The sequence below is a fragment of the Scyliorhinus canicula genome, chromosome 3 (assembly GCF_902713615.1).
Source record: "Scyliorhinus canicula chromosome 3, sScyCan1.1, whole genome shotgun sequence".
Classification (NCBI taxonomy): domain Eukaryota; kingdom Metazoa; phylum Chordata; class Chondrichthyes; order Carcharhiniformes; family Scyliorhinidae; genus Scyliorhinus; species Scyliorhinus canicula.
Genome location: NC_052148.1, coordinates 228986197 through 229007280, shown reverse-complemented (window position 1 = coordinate 229007280; position 21084 = coordinate 228986197). Strand labels below are relative to the sequence as shown.

The 21084-nt window shown below is 46.8% G+C and overlaps 1 protein-coding gene and 1 non-coding gene across 3 annotated transcripts; one reads left to right on the top strand and one right to left on the bottom strand.

Moving 5' to 3' along the window:
- Window positions 1-1720: 1720 nt before the first annotated feature.
- trnag-gcc lies at window positions 1721-1791 on the bottom strand. Its single transcript has one exon. It is a non-coding gene; the product is annotated as a tRNA-Gly (tRNA).
- A 312-nt stretch (window positions 1792-2103) lies between these two features.
- On the top strand, window positions 2104-19004 carry ost4 (oligosaccharyltransferase complex subunit 4 (non-catalytic)). 2 transcript variants are annotated; one of them, XM_038792366.1, is made up of 3 exons: window positions 2104-2239; window positions 17068-17212; window positions 18827-19004. In XM_038792366.1, exon 2 carries the CDS (start codon window positions 17069-17071, stop codon window positions 17180-17182), a length of 114 nt encoding a protein of 37 aa, XP_038648294.1. In that variant the 5' UTR covers window positions 2104-2239; window position 17068; the 3' UTR covers window positions 17183-17212; window positions 18827-19004. The 2 variants fall into 2 exon arrangements, with proteins under 2 accessions (XP_038648294.1, XP_038648293.1); XM_038792365.1 differs by lacking the exon at window positions 2104-2239 and adding an exon at window positions 14455-14487.
- The last annotated feature ends 2080 nt before the right edge of the window (window positions 19005-21084 follow it).

The window sequence follows — 21084 nt, the reverse complement described above, 5'->3', positions numbered from 1 at the left end:
TGACTGATATTATCATCTCCACTGAATTGCATAAGCACTTGTGGTGGATAAAAAGTAACATTAACTTTATTTGTTCATGCTTTATACTCACTCGATACATTTTTATCTTTGTGACATATCTGCAGAGGGAAACAAAATATTCAGGGAGAAGGGAAGTAAAAAGCAAAAAAACTAATGGGCACGATTCTCCCAGCCTTGCGCCGAGCTGGAGAATCACCGCAACCGCGCCACGCGGCGCGCGATTCTCCCAGCCTCGCGCCGAGCTGGAGAATCACCGCAACCGCCCCACGCGGCGCGCGATTCTCCCAGCCTCGCGCCGAGCTGGAGAATCACCGCAACCGCGCCACGCGGACGTGCGATTCTCCCAGCCTTGCGCCGGGCTGGAGAATCACCGCAACCGCGCCACGCGGCGCGCGATTCTCCAAGCGTGGGCCGAGCGGCCGCGCAGAAAAAGCAGAGTCTCGCTGGCGTCGTTCACCCCTGGTCGCTGCCGGCGGGAACTCTGCGCGAAGGGTCTGGGTGCGGCCTGTGGGGGGGGGTGAGGGGGGCTCTGTCCCCGGGAGGGGGCCTCCGATGGGGTCTGGCCCGCGTTCGGGGCCCACCGATCGGCGGACCGGCTTCCCCCCCCCCCCCCCCCCCCCCCGGGCCTGTTTTGGCGCGGCGCCCATTTGGTGCTGGAAAGGGAGGCTGGAGCGGCGTGAACCACTCCAGCACCGTGCTAATCGGTAGTCCCCGCGCCCGTTTCGCATCATTGTGAAACGTGACGGCATTCACGACAGCGCGAACACTTAGGGCGTGATTCTCCGCAAATGCGGCGAGTCGTAAAGGCCGCCGTGAAACTGGCCGTGTTTCACGGCAGCCTCCGCGCCCCCTCCCGGGACCTGATTCTCCCCCCGGGCGTGGCTAGCAGTAGGGCCCCGTGAAGCACGGCATCGCGGCCTTAGCGACTGTCGCTAAGTCCGCGCGCCAAGCGTCACGACGGCTGACTCGCACGCTGACATCAGCCGCGCATGCGCGGGTTTGACGGCTTCAACCCGCGTATGCGCGGATGACGTCATCACGCAGATGCGTCAAACCCGCGCATGCGCGGGCCGTCATGCCCCTCAGCCGCCCCGCGGACTGATCCTGCGGGGCGGCGGAAGAACAAATAGTGCGCGGGTATCAGACTCGCTGCCCGCGATCGGTGCCCACCGATCGCAGGCCCATGCCACCCTTGGCACGGCCGTGGTGCGGCCATGCCAATCGATGCCATGGTTGTCCGGGACGGCCCTTTGCGGCCGTTTTCACGAACGCTGAAAGCAGGTGTGATCGCGGGCGTGAAAACGGCCGTATTCGGCCCATCGGCCTGCGGAGAATCGCTGTTCGCCGTAAAAAACGGCGTGCAGCGATTCGTGTCGGGGGCGGCCGGAGGGGGGGGAGAATAGCGGGAGCCCGTGAAAATTGTCGGGAAGGCCCTCCCGCTGTTCTCCGACCCGTCGTGGGCAGCGGAGAATCGCGCCCTTAGTGTCCATTTCGGAGAATCACGCCCAATATTTTTGTTTTATTTTTTGAGAGGCTTACATTTGAAACATTAATTACTGATGTGAAAATTCCTAGTTGGTACAGTCCCTGTGAAAACTAGGCCGTAAAAATTCGAGTGTATTATTATTCCCGTTCTTGATGATTAAAAGTAACAAAAATATTTCAACTGCATTTAATATGTGTAGAGAAAAACGATGTTTGCATTGGCCGGGAATCGAACCCGGGCCTCCCGCGTGGCAGGCGAGAATTCTACCACTGAACCACCAATGCAACTGAAAACTGAGCCGGACTGGAATCTACAAGACGCTGATGTTGCCATGTCATCCATAATTCAATAACCAGCCTGGGTTCTTCAAAATCACATGAAACTCCGGGCAGGATTTGATTCCACCTCGTTTAAAAGCAGAGCTTTGGTGCTTGCAGACGGCAATCATCCGCTGTCCCCTCACAGAAGCCGTCGCCCCTCCCCCACCCCTCCCAAAGCCGTCGCTCATTTTGCCACCAGCGCTCCCTGCCGGCCGAAGCGATCCCTCCTCCAGGCGCCACCGCCGGGGGCACGTGACCAGACCGGCGACTTGGACCCGCCGAGCAAGTGGTCCCAACGTGTTTACGCCATCACGCCGTGGCCCGAACGTGTTTGCGCCATCACGTCGAGTCCCACAGTGCAGCTGTTGGAGAGACGTGGCTTTGGAGTGCAGCGGAAACCCCGCTCCGGGAGGTGAGTGTGTAACCCGGGCGGTAATTATTGACCGAGATGCGTGCCAATTAAATATATTGGGTATTCTTTAAAAAGCAAACTCTTGCCCTGCCCCCCCCCCCCCCCCCCCCCCGGCTTCCATCCCGAGAAGCTGAGCCAGGTGCTTTCCGGAGCCCTTAGGCTGAGCAATAGAGATGGGCCGTGGGAGGCGCTGCTGGACGGGGCAAAGCCTGGGATTTGTCTGGCATTCACCTGAGGAAGGAGCAGTGCTCCGAAAGCTCGTGTTTGAAACAAACCTGTTGGACTTTAACCTGGTGTTGTAAGATTTCTTATTGTGCTCACCCCAGTCCAACGCCGGCATCTCCACATCATTTGTTCCAGTGGACAGCGTTTAGGCTCTGCCCTTTGGGGGGGGGGGGGGGGTGTAAATCTGTGGCTTTGGTAAATAACCAGTGAAAAGTGGTGGAGTGAGATGTGGGGTTTGCAGTTTGCAGATATTGAGCATTCACTGAAGGAGCTTGGTTCTTTAGCGTTTTTGCCCAGGGACAGAGCAATCGCTGAAAGCTGGTGTGCAGGTCACAAAGGTTCAGACAGTGTTGAACTGGACAAGGATAGGGATGAGGTGGCTGAGACCCCCCCCCCCCCCAATCTGGTGCATTGCTTTGCAGTTTGGGATCTGGTACCTTTGCATTGTTTTTCGGAAGGGTGTATAGTGTAGCTTCATCAGAATTATTTCTGGTCTTAGTATTGATCGTTCCTATAGGTTCTGTAAACTGATTGTTTCCCCTGAAATTCAGAAAATGCAGGAGTGATCGAGATCTTAAAATCGAAAGCAGGATTTGAACTGAATGTGGTCACAGGTAGTGTCTCAAATCTGGAGATTGAAGTCCAGACATTTTTTTAAGTTGCCATGCTGGGTAAAAAAACTTAATGGTGCGTTCGGCTGCTGTGGCAAGGTGGCTTGCCTGTCTTTTCAGGCATTCAGTGTGGTCTGAGTGACCCTTGACCCAACCCAGCCCAAATTGCTTGATTCAAAGTGGCAAGATCCAAATTCTGGCACACATTCCCGAAGTTGCTAGTTTTAAGACATTGTTCCTGCAGTAGGAGTTAAGAGAGATGTGTAGTGGTTATGTGATGGTATCAGTCTGTGGAAACTTGCATCAAGCTCAACCAGGTGGGACTTGCAACTAGATTGTAGCTTTCTTAATGTTAAGCTACCAGCTCCTTTGCAAGGATGATGAGGTTGAAGGTCAGCCATATTGGGCCTCTACTGTTGTTTGTGTTGTGGAGATCTAATGGCAGCGATGAAAGTTTGTGAATTGTACACGGTGTAAGTGAGATTTTAATTGATTTATTCATTTATAGGATGTGACCATCGCAGTCTAGGCCAACATTTGTTGCCTGCCCCTAATTGTCCTTGAGTGGGTCATGATGACCTATCTTCTTGAACTTTTGCAGTCCATGTGGTGTAGGAGCACCCACATTGCTGTTAGGAAAGGAGTTCAGGATTTTGTCCCAGCAATAGTGAAGCAATTTAGCAATTGGTTCTAGGAGTATATTCAAGGTGATGACAGAAGGCAAGTACTATGACAGAGAACAAACTTTGCCTACATTATTGCTACTCAACCAGCAACTCAGAAATTGAGATTAAATGCCACTAAATCTTATTTATGGGTTGGTACCAGAAAAAAAATGGAATGATTTTCAAAACAAAATGTTGGCGCACTAATATTCTCAGAGAACAGAACTGCTGTGGCCTACATTTGACTCCAGTCTCTCAATAAACTGGTTAGCGAACTAGTTAAATTTGAAGCAATTGCAGCTGAGCAGTTTACTAAGAGAGGTGTCCGATGGATCTATTGCCAACAACCAGGCATCATATCAAGATGAGACTCAGGCCACACAAATCAACACTGTTAAAGTCCTCCTTTCTTATAACTCTGAAATGGTGCTCGAGTCAGGAGAACTGGCTCACAATATTTAGCAACACAATGGTCTTGAGTCATATCTATCAAACAGCCCAACTTCCCTGTCACCATCCCTGGCTATAGCCTGTTCCACTGCTAGGAGTGATCCACAAGTGGTGGGGTGAGTGGTGCTTAGTTTGATAGGGAGCCATTGACATTAGTTCAGGACTCCACAATATGGTATTGATTTAACAAAACAAGGCCAAAGAAACTTCATCCAGATTACCACCTCACTGACAGCTTAGTGCTGCTCTCTGGTGAACACTACTCTGAGGAAGCACTAAGAAAGCAAGGGCACAGGTGAAGGACCTTAAATGTCCATTGCAAATTACTTGATATCACTGGTAACTGAGCTGGTCAAATCTTTAAGAATATGGCTGTCTGGCTGGGCCTACATCAGATCATGAGGGAACTAGCAATGCCATAGAGGAATAATTCCTGGAGTGTGTACGGGATGGTTTTCTGGACCAATACATTGAGCAACCAACTAGAGAACAGGCCATCCTAGACTGGGTATTGTGCAATGAAAGGAATCATTGACAGTCTAGTTGTGCGAGACCCCTTGGGGATGAGCAACCATAAATTGATGGAATTTTTCATCAAGGTGGAGAGAGACATAGTTGATTCTGAGACAATGGTCCTGAATCTTAATAAAGGAAGCTAAAATGGTATGAAGCATGTATTGACTATGATAGTGTCGAAAACTTCGACCTCTGAGTAAGACTTTAGACTGAAAATGTAAGGGGTACCAACACAATTAAGTTTATTAAGTTTTACTTGCACAAGGAGAGTGACCACTACAATCAAAGGTCGTAGCCAAGCACGCTCTGGTGCACAAAAGGGATGTACAGATCTTTATATACCAAACTGAAGCATCCCCCACAGGTAGTGACATCGATAATTTCTGAGCCTTTCTGTTGGCTTAGACATAGGTATAATTTCGATACAAAGGAGAGGTGATCAGATGACATCAATGCATTCTGCGGTAATTCTACAGAGATAGGTATATTAGCAATACAAAAGCCGAGGTGATCAATTGACGTCATCGCGCTCCGAGATAGTGCTATAGACAAAAGGTGTGTGTGTGTGTCACAATACAAAAGGGGAGGGTGATCTCGTCAGGAGGTTTCCAGACAGTGTTATCAACTTACAAGGAGCCACTTGTCTGCTGACTGAATGAATGAGGTAGCTGCAGCAATTTCTTTGGGACACTTTAAACCTTTGTTAGGTATCCCACCATGCTCTAGTTGGTCATTTTAGGTTTCCACATTAGATTGGGAAACATTACTGAAAGGGATGACGGTGGATAGGCAATGGTAAACATTCAAGGAATGCATGGATGAACTACAAAAACAGTTTATTTCTGTCTGGTGCAAAAGTAAAACGGGACAGGTGACCAAACTATGACTTATGTGGGAAATTAGAGATAGTATTAGATCCAAGGAAGACGCATACACATTGGCCAAGAAAAACCGACCTGAGAATTGGGAACAGTTTAGAACTCAACAAAGGAAGACCAAGCGATTGATGAAGAAGGGGAAAATAGAGTACGAGAGTAAGCTTGCAGGGAATATAAAAACTGATTAGGTATGATAAGAGAAAAAGATTGGTGAAGTCAGAAATAGGTGAATTTATAATGGAGAACAAAGAACATAGAACGATACAACGCAGTACAGGCCCTTCGGCCCACGATGTTGCACCGACATGGGAAGTCAAAAACTAAAGGCCATCTAACCTACACTATGCCATTATCATCCATATGCTTATCCAATAAACTTTTAAATGCCCTCAATGTTGGCGAGTTCACTACTGTTGCAGGTAGGGCATTCCATGCCCTCACCACTCTTTGCGTAAAAAACCTACCTCTGACCTCTGTCCTATATCTATTACCCCTCAATTTATGGCTATGTCCCCTCATGCTAGCCACCTCCATCCGCGGGAGAAGGCTCTCACTGTCCACCCTATCTAACCCTCTGATCATTTTGTATGCCTCTATTAAGTCACCTCTTAACCTTCTTCTCTCTAACGAAAACAACCTCAAGTCCATCAGCCTTTCCTCATAAGATTTTCCCTCCATACCAGGCAACATCCTGGTAAATCTCCTCTGCACCCGTTCCAAAGCTTCCACGTCCTTCCTATAATGAGGCGACCAGAACTGTACGCAATACTCCAAATGCGGCCGTACCAGAGTTTTGTACAGCTGCAATATGACCTCATGGCTCCGGAACTCAATCCCTCTACCAATAAAGGCCAACACACCATAGGCCTTCTTCACAACCCTATCAACCTGGGTGGCAACTTTCAGGGATCTATGTACATGGACACCGAGATCCCTCTGCTCATCCACACTGCCAAGAATTTTACCATTAGCCAAATATTCCGCATTCCTGTTCTTTCCAAAGTTAATCACCTCACACTTCTCTACATTAAACTCCATTTGCCACCTCTCAGCCCAGCTCTGCAGCTTATCTATGTCCCTCTGTAACCTGCAACATCCTTCCACACTGTCTACAACTCCACCGACTTTAGTGTTGTCTGCAAATTTACTCACCCAACCTTCTGTGCCCTCCTCTAGGTCATTTATGAAAATGACAAACAGCAACGACCCCAGAACAGATCCTTGTGGTACACCACTCGTAACTGAACTCCATTCTGAACATTTGCCATCAACCACCACCCTCTGTCTTCTTTCAACTAGCCAATTTCTGATCCACATCTCTAAATCACCCTCAATCCCCAGCCTCCGTGTTTTCTGCAATAGCCGACCGTGGGGAACCTTATCAAACGCTTTACTGAAATCCATATACACCACATCAACTGCTCTACCCTCGTCTACCTGTTCAGTCACCTTCTCAAAGAACTCAATAAGGTTTGTGAGGCATGACCTACCCCTCACAAAATCATGCTGACTATCCCTAATCATATTATTCCTATCTAGATGATTATAAATCGTATCTCTTATAATCCTCTCCAAGACTTTACCCACAACAGACGTGAGGCTCACCGGCCTATAGTTACTGGGGTTATCTCTACTCCCCTTCTTGAACAAAGGGACCACATTTGCTACCCTCCAGTCCTCTGGCACTATTCCTGTAGCCAATGATGACATAAAAATCAAAGCCAAAGGCTCAGCAATCTCTTCCCTGGCTTCCCAGAGAATCCTAGGATAAATCTCATCAGGCCCCGGGGACTTATCTATTTTCACCTTGTCCAGAATTGCCAACACTTCTTCCCTACGCACCTCAATGCCATCTATTCTAATGATGTGGAGATGCCGGCGTTGGACTGGGGTGAGCACAGTAAGAAGTCTTACAACACCAGGTTAAAGTCCAACAGGTTTGTTTCAAACACGAGCTTTCGGAGCACGGCTCCTTCTTCAGATTCACCTGAAGAAGGAGCCGTGCTCCGAAAGCTCGTGTTTGAAACAAACCTGTTGGACTTTAACCTGGTGTTGTAAGACTTCTTACTAATCTATTCTAATAGCCTGGGTCTCAGCATTCTCCTCCATGACATTATCTTTTTCCTGAGTGAATACTGACGAAAAGTATTCATTTAGTATCTTGCTTATCTCCTCAGCCTCCACACACAACTTCCCACCACTGTCCTTGACTGGCCCTACTCTTACCCTAGTCATTCTTTTATTCCTGACATACCTATAGAAAGCTTTTGGGTTTTCCTTGATCCTACCTGCCAAAGACTTCTCATGTCCCCTCCTTGCTCGTCTTAGCTCTCTCTTTAGATCCTTCCTCGCTTCCTTGTAACTATCAAGCGCCCCAACTGAAACTTCACGCCTCATCTTCACATAGGCCTCCTTCTTCCTCTTAACAAGAGATTCCACTTCTTTGGTAAACCACGGTTCCCTTGCTCTACCCCTCCCTCCCTGCCTGACTGGTACGTACCTATCAAGAACACGCAAATAGCTGTTCCTTGAACAAGCTCCACATATCCAGTGTGCCCAACCCTTGCAGCCTACTTCTCCAACCTACACATCCTAAGTCATGTCTAATGGCATCATAATTGCCCTTCCCCCAGCTATTAACTCAGCTATAAATGGCTGAGCAACTAAATTTCTGGTATCCAAATCCCTCTATTCCCATCTTATTGATGTATTTGTCAAGACGCTCCTTAAATATCACTATCGTATCTGCTTCCACCACCACGTCCGGCACAGAGTTCCAGGCACCCACTACCCTCTGCGTAAAAAACAAACCTCCCTGTACATCTCCTCTAAACGTTGCCCCTCGCACCTTGAACGTATGTCCCCCTAATAATTGATTATTCCACCCTGGGAAACAACTTCTGACTCTCCATTCTATCAGGTCGTCCCTCAACCTCCATCATTCAGTGAGAACAAACCGGGTTTATCCAACCTCTCCTCATACCAAATGCCCTCCATACCAGGCAACATTCTGGTAAACCTCTTCTGTGCTCCCTCCAAAGCATCCACATCCTTCTGGTAGTGTGGCGACCAGGATTGAACACTATATTCCAAGTGTGACCTAACTAAGGTTCAGTAGTGCTGCAGCATAACTTGCCAATTTTTATACTCAATGCCTGGCCAATGAAGGCAAGCATGCCATATGCCTTCTTGACTACCTTCTCCACCTGTGGACCTGCACACCCAGATCTCTCTGCCTGTCAATACTCTTAAGGATATGCCATTTACTGTGTATTTCCTACCTGCATTAGACCTTGCAAAATGCATTACGTCACATTTGTCCGGATTAAACTCCCCCTCCCATCTCTCAGCGCAAGTCTCCAACTGATCTATATCCTGCTGTATTCTCTGATGGTCCTCATCGCTATCGGCAATTCCACCAACCTTTGTGTCGTCTACAAACTTACTAATCAGACCAGTTATATTTTCCTCCAAATCATTTATATATACTACAAACAGCAAAAGTCCCAGCACTGATCCCTGTGGAACACCACTAGTCACAGCCTTCCATTCAGAAAAAGCACCCTTCCACTGCTACCCTGTCTTCTATGAGTCAGTTCTGTATCCATTTTGCCAGCTCACCTCTGCTCCCAGATGGCATCACCTGCTATACCAGTCTGCCATGAGGAGCCTTGTTAAAGGCCGTAGTGATATGCATATAGTCAACATCCACTGCCCTTCCTCCATCAATCATCTTCGTCGCTCCTCAAAAAACTTGATTAAGTTAGTGAGACATGACCCCCCCCCCCCCCCTTCACAAAACCGTGCTGCCTCTCGCTACTACGTCCAGTTACTTGCAAATGGGAGTAGATCCTGTCTCAAAGACTCCTCTCCAATAATTTCCCTTAGTCTGATGTCTCACTGGCCTGTAATTTTCTGGATTATCCTTGCTACCCTTCTTAAAGGAACAACATTAGTATTCTCCAGTCCTCTGGGACCTCACCTATAGCCAGTGAGGATACAGAGATTTCTCTCAAGGCCCCAGCAATTTCTTCCCTTGTCTCCCTCAGTATTATGGGGTTGATCTCATCAGGTCCTGGGAACCTATCTACCTTAATGTTTTCAAGACACCAAAAATCTCCTTTTTTGATCTCAATGTGACTCAGGCTATCTACACACCCTTCCCCAGACTCATCATCCACCAAATCCTTCTCTTTGGTGAATACTGATGCAAAGTACGCATTTAGTACCTTGCCCATTTCCTCTGGCTCCACACATAGATTCCCTTCCCTGTCCTTGAGTAGGTCAACCCTTTCCCTGGCTACCCTCTTGCTCTTTATATACATATAAAAAGCCTTGGGATTTTCCTTAATCCTGTTTGCCAATGACTTTCGTGACCCTTTTAGCCCTCCTGACTCCTTGCTTAAGTTCCTACTTTCCTTATATTTGTCACGAGCTTTGTCTATTCCCAGCCTTCTAGCCCTTACAAATGCTTCCTTTTTCTTTTGGACTATACTTATCCTTCTTCCTCTCAGGAACATGCCGGTCCTGAATTCCTATCAATTGACATTTGAAAGCCACCCACATGTCAGATGCTGATTTATTCTCAAACATCGACCCCAAGCTAGATTCTTCAGTTTCTGCCCAATATTGTTTTAATTAGGCTTCTCTCCCCCCCCCCCCCCCCCCCCCCCCCCCCACCCCCTCCCCAATTTAGCACCTTCACCCAAGGGCTACTCTTATCTTTACCCAACAGTTCCTTAAAACTTAATGAATTATGGTCACTGTTCCCAGAATGCTCCCCTACTGAAACTTCGACCATCTGACCAGGCTCATTCCCCAATACCAGGTCCAGTACGGCCCCTTCCCTAGTTGGACTATCTACTTTTCACAGTAACTTCATTGAAGCCTACTTGTGACAATAAGCGATTATTATTATTGTTGCATATTGTTATCAAGAAGCCCTCGTGGATGCTCCTTAGAAACGTGGCTCACTCAAGCTAGCACTAAGTGAGTCGCAGTCAATATAGGGGAAGTTAAAATCACCAACCACAACTTTTACACCTTTCCAAATTCTGCCTACATATCTGCTCCTCTAACTCCTGCTGACTGTTGGGAGGCCTGTAGTAAACCCCCAACATTGTAACTGCACCCTTCCTATTCCTGAGCTCTACCCATATTGCCTCGCTGCAGTACAGCTGTGATATTCTTCTTTTTTTTTAATAAACAATTTTATTGAGGTAGTTTTTGGCTTTATAAACAGTTACAGACATCATCAGAAAGGAAGCAAAAAAGGCAAAAATGTGCAAACATCCACGTACTTTCAATACTTCCACCGTAACATATTGCACAAGCCCGCTCCCCTCCCACCGGTACTACCCGCCATATTTTCCCTCCTACTCTACTCTAACCCCCCACCCCCCTGCTGACGCTCACTCTCCCGCAAAGAAGTCAATAAATGGTTGCCACCTCCGGGTGAACCCCTGCACAGAACCCCTCAAGGCGAACTTGATTTTTTCCATCCCCAGGAAACTCGACATGTCCGCAAGCCACCACTCCGTCTTCGGGGGCTTTGAGTCCCTCCACGCCAATAATATTCGTCGCCGGGCTATCAGGGAAGCAAAGGCCAGCACATCGGCCTCTTTCTCCCCCTGGACGCCCGGGTCTTCCGAAACCCCAAAAATTGCCACCCCTGGGCTCATCGCCACCCTTGTTTTTAGCACCTGGGACATGACCCCCGCAAATCCCTCCCAGTACCCCCTCAGCTCAGGGCATGCCCAAAACATGTGAACATGGTTTGCTGGTCCTCCCGCGCACTTAGCGCATTTGTCCTCTATCCCGAAAAATTTGCTCATCCGAGCCACCGTCATATGGGCCCGATGAACGACCTTAAATTGGATCAGCCCGAGCCTAGCACATGTCGCGGTCGAGTTTACCCTACTCAGGGCCTCTGCCCACAGCCCATCCTCCATTTCCCCGCCTAGCTCCTCCTCCCATTTAAGTTTCAGTTCCTCTGTCTGGGACCCTTCCTCCCTCATGAGCACCTTATAAATACCCGAGACTCTACCCTCCCCTTCATCCCTCCCAGAGACTATTCTGTCTAGGATCCCCATTGGCGGGAGGCGCGGGAAAGATGGGACCTGTCTACGAACAAAGTCCCGCAACTGTAGGTATCTAAAATCATTTCCCCTTACCACCCCAAATTTCTCCTCCAAGCTCCTCAAACTCGCGAAGCTCCCTTCCAGGAACATATCACCCACCCTTCCCGCCCCTGCTCGCCGCCATACTCGGAACCCCCCATCCATACTGCCGGGGGCAAACCGATGGTTGTCGCAGATTGGCGCCCAGACAGACGCCCCCATCTCCCCCACATGCCTCCTCCACTGGCCCCATATCCGCAGGGTCGCCACCACTACCGGGCTGGTGGTGTACTTGGCCGGCGGCAGCGGTAGAGGAGCCGTGACCAGGGCTTCCAAACTGGAGCCCCTGCACGAAGCCGCCTCCACCCGCTCCCAAATAGACCCCGTACCCACCATCCACTTCCTTATCATAGCGATGTTGGCCGCCCAGTAATAATTGACCAGACTCGGCAAAGCCAGCCCTCCCTCGCTGCGGTTCCTCTCCAACATCGCCTTCTTTACCCGCGGAGACTTTCCCGCCCAGACAAAGCTCATGATCAGCCCGTTAACTCTTTTGAAGAAGGACTGTGGGATAAAGATCGGGAGGCACTGAAAAATAAACAAAAATCGAGGGAGGATTGTCATCTTTACAGTCTGCACCCTCCCTGCCAGCGACAGCGGGAGTGCATTGTGATATTCTTCTTAACCAGTAGTGCAACTCCCACACCCCTTTTACATCCCCTTCTATCCCGCCTGAAACATCTAAATCCTGGAACATTTAAATCCTGTCTTCCTCCCTCAACCAAATCTCTGTAATGGCAACAATATCATAGTTCCAAGCACTAATCTAAGGTCTCAAGTTCATCTGCCTTACCTGTTCTACTTCTTGCATTGAAATAACGGCACTTCAGACTACCAGTCCCACTGTGTTTTGCAACATCTTCCTGCCTGCTTCTTCCTCTGAGTCGTACTGGCCCCATTCTCTAGTTCTCATTCAGTTATTTCACATTCTGACCTATTGCTCTGGTTCCCAACCCCCGCCACACTAGTTTAAAGCCTCCTGTGTGACAGTAGCAAACCTCGTGACCAAGCTATTTATGCCCCTCCAGTTTAGATCCAACCCTTCCTTCTTATACAGGTCCCATCTGCCCTGGAAGAAATCCCAATGGTCCAGATATCTGAAACCCTCCCCCCGACACCAGCTGTTTAGCCACGTGTTTAGCTGTACGATCTTCCTATTTCTAGCCTCACTGGCATGAGGCACAGGGAGTAATCCCAAGATTACAACCCTAGAAGATTTGGACAAGTTGAGTGAGTGGGCAAATGAATGGCAGATGCAGTATAATTTGGATAAATGTGAGGTTATCCACTTTGGTAGCAAAAACAGGAAGGCAGATTATTATCTGAATGATCATAAGTTAGGAGAGAGGAATGTGCAACGAGACCTGGATGTCTTCATACACCTGTCGCTAAAGGTAAGCATGCTGATGCAGCAGGCAGTAAAGAAGGCAAATGGTATGTTGGCCTTCATAGTGAGAGGATTCAAGTGCAGGAGTAGTGATATCTTGCTGCAATTGCACAGGGCCTTGGTGAGGCCACACCTGGAATACTATGTAGAGTTCAGTCTCCTTATCTGAGAAAGGATGTTGTTGCTATTGAGGGAGTGCAGAGAAGGTTTACCAGACTGATTCCTGGGGCAGCAGAACTGACGCATGAGGAGAGATTGAGTCGATTAGGATTGTATTTGCTGGAGTTCAGAAGAATGAGGGGGATTTCGTAGAAACCTATACATTTCTTTTTCTTCTTGTTTTTTTTTAACAAACAATTTTATTGAGGTAGTTTTTTGGCATTGTAAACAGTTACAGACATCAACCGAAAGAAAGCAAAAAAGGCAAAAATGTGCAAACATCCGCGTACATTCAATAAACCTATATATTTCTAACAGGACTAGTCGGGGTAGGTCCAGGAAGGATGTTCCCGATAATGGGGTCCAGAACCAGAGGTCACTGTCTGAGGATACTGGGTAGACCGTTTTAGACTGAGATGAGGAGAAATTTCTTCACCCAGAGAGTGGTGAGCCTGTAGAATTTGCTACCATACTAAGTAGTTGAGGCCAGTACAGTTGGATATAGCACTTGAGGTGAAGGGGATCAAAGGATATGGGGGCGGCGGTTCTGGCTATTGAGTTAGATGATCAGCCATGATGACAATGAATGGTGCAGCAGGCTTGAATAGCTGCTTCCTGCTCCTATTTTTGATGTTTCTATGACCTCATCCTCACTAATTAGTTGCAGATATGTCTATGATAGCTTTGATAGGAATGACTGATGTCCCATTGTGAAGGCACAGTGAGGATACCCTCCATTGTGTATTATGCTACCACTACCTTACTAAATGAAACATCTACAAATTCAGGTGCTGATGGCTCACTGCATGAGGTGCAGTGAGCCATCAGCAGCAGCATAATATGAACATGAATTTGTAACCTTATAAATCAGATGAGATCCTCATCCCTTGATCATTATTCTTCTCTTTGAAGCTTAAGTAGTGTGAGTCACCCTGATTAGCTGAGGTCTGTATAAAAGACAGACAGAAAGCGCACTCAGTAAGCTTTGCGTAAGTGAAGGAGACACAGCCGGAGTGAGACACATCCAGAATGGGAATTGGAACTTGGTAATTTGGTGCAGTGAGGTGCAGAGTGGGTGAGGGTGCTTTTCCCTTACTGTTTTGTTCTCTCTCTTTCTTCTGGCCTATAACTTTTAATCTGCAGGGAGAGAACCAGAGAGCATCTGAGAACCTGGGAAGGTAAGTGATTTTTATTCATTTTTAATTTTATTACCTTTTCAAATTGTGTGGGGGGGGGACTGAAGTGACATCACAGTAAAGCTGTGACCTGATTGGCTGGTTGGGAATCTACACTAAATTTAAGAATTAAACATAATTACTTAATTATAATTTAGTGCGGTATCTAAGCCAGAGATCGGAGGGTACTGTATTTAGCTTTCACATTTATAGTAAAAATCTAGTGCTAGAAAACATATAGTTAACAGTAACTTTAAAAAATAATTTAATTTAATTTACTAATTAATTGAAGCAATGTCAATTAGAGGGGTGCAGTGCTCTGACTGTGAGATGTGGCAGGTCCGGGAGGCTTCCAGCGTCCCGGATGGCTTCATCTGCAGAAAGTGCACCCAACTAGAGCTCCTCACAGACCGCATGGTTCGGTTGGAGCAGCAGTTGGATGCACTTGGGAGCATGCAGGTGGCGGGAAGCGTCATAGATAACAGTTATATAAATGTGGTCACACCCAAGGTGCAGGCAGAGAAATGGGTGACCACCAGAAAGGGCAGGCAGTCAGTGCAGGAATCCCCTGTGGTTGTCCCCCTCTCGAACAGGTATACCCCTTTGGATACTGTTGGGGGGGGGGGGGGGGGGGGGGGGGGAATAGCCTATCAGGGGAAAACAGCAGCAGCCAGAGCAGTGGCACCATGGCTGGCTCTGATGTTCAGTAGACGGGCAGCATGGTCGGCACGGGCTTGGAGGGCCGTAGGGCCTGTTCCTGTGCTGTACTTTTCTTTGTTCTTTGTTCTTTTATTAAGCTAGGAGACTTGAAATGTGTCTTTCTTTCTGTCTGGTTGCTTTAACGCAGGCATATTGAGTCAAAGCTATCGTGAATAGCCTTGTTTGATGTTTACATCCCCTATAAACTGTGCAGCTGCACAGCAACCGGGATATGCAACATGGAACAAACAGACTGCCCACAGGCAACGGTCCCTTTAAGATTTGTGCATTCATGGCCATCTTAATGGGAACATGCAGCACAAGCGGTGGAAAATTTGAGGGAACATTTATTTCCCACTTCACTGTACATATTGAGAAGTGGTCATGTTCACTTGGCATATACACCAGACCTAACTCCCCTGTCACCACACCAGCACCATCTAATTCCCAATTCTCCGCTCACCACACAGACCAGACACTTTGTGGTCACTTGGTTAAAATCCTGGAATTCCTTACCTATTACCATTGAATGGAGTGTCAGCAGCACAATAACTACATTTAAGGAGACGGCCATTATTTCATTTTAAAGGCAACTAGGCATGTGTAATCAATGTGTCCTATCCCATGTCCTGAGAATTTTTTTTTTATGTATCGAAAAAAATCCTGACCCGTCCTGAAGGCAGTTTGAAGGTGGGAAGCTCCACCTTCATTTAAGAAATGTTGGTGGGGGACTGGTTCATCGAGGACTGGTGACACTGCTTCTGTCAATAACTGTTTGATAGCATGGTTTCTTCAGGATTTTGTGCAGTGTAGTAGTGGTCACGGAATCTCCTTTTAAAGCAAAGATTTCAGTACAGCATTATTGGAGGCATATGTTTTGTTTGGTACGGTATTCATTTCAACTATGTAAACATTTCTAATTGTGGATTTTTGTACCTGAATGTTAAAAGCTACGTATAATACAGGGTTAAAGTTGGTGTTTATATATGCAGACGTTCAAAATCATGAGGGAGTCTAAACAGAGTTGATGGAGATAAATAGTTCCAATTGGTAGACGGGTTGAGAACCAGAAGACATTTAAAGCGATTGGCAAAAGAGCCAAAGACAGCGTTAGGAAAAATCTTTTTATCCAGTTAGTGGTTAGGATCTAGAATTAACTGCCGGCAAGGTTAGTAGAGGCAGATTCAAACATGATTTTCAATGGGGAATTGGATAAGCACCTGAACAGAGAAAATTTGCAGGACCCAGGGCTGGGACTAGCTAATTGGTTCGACAGGAAGGTGGCCCGGACCTCTTCCTGTGCTGTAACCATTCTGTATAGCACACACAGTGCATTGTCAGGAAGTCTCTCTTCACAAGGGAATCGGGGAGCACAGTTTTAAAATAACCCATTTAAGACCGAGCTGAAGAGACATTTCTTTTCTCAGTGGGTCACCAAACTTTGGAGTTCTCTTCCACAGGTGTGAGTGGAAGTTGGTTCGTTGAATATATTCATGGCTAGGGTTACAGATTTTTTGATCTCCAAGGGAGTCAAAGGTTAGAGGGAGCCAGTAGGGGAGTGAACTTAGACCACAATTAGATCAGTCATAATCATGTTAAATGGTAGAGAAGGCTTGAAAGGTCAAAAACCCCAGCTCTTATTTATTTTGATCTTATAACAATTAAAGCATGTTGATTTTAAGTGCGTCTTTTTCAATAGAGTATTAGCATCAATATTACGGACAATATTATTTGATAGGTATTATGATTTCAACCTGGAACAGTTTTGAGGTGATTACATTCATTTCCCCCCCCCTTCATCTTTGACATCCATAAATATACATATATATATACCAGCATTATATTCTTTATTTCTAATGTGATGGTGGTCTTTTTGTCTCGCAGGATGATTACAGACGTACAGCTAGCGATCTTTGCCAACATGTTGGGGGTATCCCTTTTCCTCCTTGTTGTCCTGTACCATTATGTTGCCGTTAACAACCCCAAGAAGCTGGAGTAATGGAGAAGCACGAGCGTAGTACTGTGACAGGTATTGAACCATGTGTTGTATAGAATAATCAAAGATATTTCAAATTGCATGGCTAATAGTTTAAAAATATTGATTTGTGAATTCTTAATGTGAAATACAATAAATCTTCCAACAAGAGGCCCACCTGTAGTTGTGATGGCCTTTGATCTGGAAAATTATATGGAAAATTCATAATTTATTTAAAAGGTCTGCAATTGTTTTTAAGAATGTTTGAAGGGGACTGAAGAGTTTGCATGAATTGTAAAGGGATCAATTATAATTTCTTGGATAACCAGAAATACTGATTACATGACCTGGCACCCCTTGACCTGGAGGTATTACCAACAGGAAGTTGAGAAACAAGCCATGTGGCTGCTAGAATACGAAGGAGAGTTACAGCAGATGAGCTGGAGGGTGAAGGTGATAAGTACACAGATGCAGGCACAAAGAGAAAGCAGGCAAAGACCGAATGAGAAACACACTGAATTCTTGAGGAGAAGAAAATCACTCTCAGGAAGAGATTGTTTTTTCTGTTTGGCAGAAAAGATAGGGGGCGCGATTCTCTGCTCCCCACGCGGTGTGGGAGAATCACGGGAGGGCCCCCGACAAAATTCACGACCCCCCCCCCCCCCCCGGCTCGGAAGAATCGGCGCTCACCATTTTTCACGGTGAACGGCGATTCTCCGACCCGGATGGGCCGAGCGGCCTGCCTTTCGCGGCCGTTTCACGACGGCGGCAAACACACCTGGTCGCTGCCGTCGTGAAACGGGAGTGAGAAGCCCGTTTGGGGCTTGTAGGTGGCCTAGAAAGGAAAGAGCACCACGACTATGCTCGGGAGGGGACAAATCGGACGCACTATTTCCCCTCCACCGCCCCGCAAGATCAAGCCGCCACGTCTTGCGGGGCGGCTGAGGGGAAAGACGGCCACCGCGCATGCGCGGGTTCGTGCCGTAATCGTCAATACGTCAACCGCGCATGCGCGGGTTGGAGCCGGCCAACCTGCGGAGAATTGCGCCCAGGAGCTCTTGTAAATGGTTAAAATGTCTAAAAGCTGGGTAAGTAGCTCTGAGGAACTAAAGAGCCGTATGTTTTCCAATAAGTAGTCAAACCTGATCTGAATGTTATCATTTGGTGATTCAAAAGGAACTGTCGAAAGTTACACCATCAGGACTGTCGTGATCTTTGTGTGTGTGTGTGGGGGAGGGATGCTGGGGGGAGGGATGCTGGGGGGAGGGATGCTGGGGGGAGGGATGCTGGGGGGAGGGATGCTGGGGGGAGGGATGCTGGGGGGAGGGATGCTGGGGGGCGGGATGCTGGGGGGCGGGATGCTGGGGGGAGGGATGCTGGGGGGAGGGATGCTGGGGGGAGGGATGCTGGGGGGAGGGATGCTGGGGGGAGAGATGCTGGGGGGAGGGATGCTGGGGGGAGGGATGCTGGGGGGAGGGATGCTGGGGGGAGGGATGCTGGGGGGAGGGATGCTGCGGGGAGGGATGCTGGGGGGAGGGATGCTGCGGGGAGGGAGAGTGTAGAAGTGTGCCTTACTGAAGATAATCATAATCCTGAATTTGGTTATTTTGGTTTACAGTTCACCCACAGGGTTGTAACAGGAATTGTTTTATGCCTTTTGTTTTTCAGTGCGAAGATTAGGACCAATAATATATGAATTACTTTAAAAGATGGAAGCCAACTTAAATGAAACACAATGCACTTTGGACTTCGTCAGTACCACAATCAATAACAGCTGCATTAATCGTGTTTTGTACACTGTACTAAGAAATATGCCTTGTCAATAAATATTTGATTTGAAAAACTATACTTTGTGATTACTTTAAAATGATTTTCAACACAATTTCTGTTTCAAGTAGGAAGGGAATGTTTGCTAACCTGCTTCCAATCAAACACTAATAAAATAACATGGATACTTTGTTATATTTTGCAATAATTTGCAATATGATTAAAAAATACATCACCATAAGACCTACTGTTGCTCTGACATCCAAGATACTGTAACACCAGTTTATGACCAGAAATTAACTTAGCAATACCTATTTCTGTAACAATAATACTGTGGTATATGGGATAGTCACCTCTGAATTTGCTTAGGAAGAATAAGTTATGCCACCATTACAATCTTCAAAAACGCGACGGCAAATTAATCTTTGATATATTACATTTCCTTTTTTTCCCTCACTGAGGGTGGTAAATACTTCCCTAATTTATTTGGTTCCCTTTCCTACAAAGTTTCTAGTGCCACAGGTTACCAAAGCTCTCTTGTCGCTTCAACCTATGTTCCTTTAAAGCTTTTTTTCCTCTTTGAAGCATAACCTCCAATGTTCTTACAATCTGAAGATTAATTTCTTTAGTAATAATCAGTATTTTTGCACCACACAATTGCCTGCAATGACCATCTCCTACAAGAGAGGACCTAACCGTTGCCCCTTTACAGTCCATGGCATTACCATCACCGAATCCCCCACAATCAATATCCTGGGAGTTAGCATTGAACAGAAACTGAACTGGGCTAGCCATATTAATACTGTGGCTACCAAGGCAGATCAAAGGCTAGGAATCCAAAGGCAAGTAATTCACCTGACATCCGCCCACCCCCATCCCCCTTTCAAAGCCTGTCCATCATCTACAAGGCAGAAATCAGGAGTAGCAGTAGAACACTCTCCACTTGCCTGGGTGAATGCAGTTCCAATAATACTCAAGAAGCTTGACACCATCCAGGACAAAGCAGCACGGCTTGATTGCTCCTCCATCCACAAAAAATCAAACCTCTTCCACCGACAAATAGTGGCAGCCATGTGTACCACGTAAAAGATGCACTGCAGTAACTTGCCAAGGTTCCTTAGACAGCACCTTCCAAACCCACTCCCATCTGGAAGGTCAAGCAGCGGATACCTGGGAACCCCACCACCTGGAGGTTCCCCTCCAAGTCAGTCACCACCCTGACTTCGAAATATATCGCCATTCCTTCACTGTCGCTGGGGCAACATCCTGGAACTCCCTCCCTAACAACTCAGTGGGTGCACCTACACCTCAGGGACTGCAGCAGTTCAAGAAGGCAAATCACCATCACCTTCTGAAAGATAACTAGGGATGGGCAATAAATGCTGGCCTAACCAACGAAGCCCACATCCCATAAACAAAATTTTTTAAACATTTTCAGTCATTTGGAAAGCTAGTTGCAGAAAGAGAACAAAAGACAACATTAACTATGTCTTGTAAGCACATGTCATTTTGTTTTATTTTCTCTGACCTCTGTTGTATTTAGTTAATAATGCATTGGTCTGAACTAAATTGTTAAATAACTTCTAAAATTGTGAGTAGATTTTTATTGTGGCCACAGTAGAATTGTTATTTTAAATTATGTGAGGATCTCTAACTTCAGACTTGAGAGTGTCACATAAACAATGGCAATTTTGAGATTCTTAAATTATTAATGATTTGAATTAGAATTTTAGGAGATTTGAAGTGACTGTTTAATCATCTCTCTTGCGCAGGAAACTTTTTTCAATAAATGGATAAATGCTTGGCTGGATGGCAAGTTTGTGATGCGGAGAGATACCAACAGCCCAGCTTCAACTCCTGAACCGACTGAGGTCTTCTCAACCTTGCCCCTCACCCAAGGTGTGGTGATCCTTGGGTTAAACCATCACCAATTAGCTCTCTGAAAAGGGGAGAGCAGCCTATGGTCCTCTGGGGCGATGACGACCTTTACTTCATTTTCAAATGCTTGAAAACAATTGGTATTTAATCTATGTGGTGACTAAGGTCTTTTCACAGTACTTCATTGCAGTATTAATGTAAGCCTACTTGTGACAATAAAGATTTTTTTTTTTTTTTAATTAAAATGCCGTCTTCCCTGTTTAGAATTCTTTTTTTAAGTT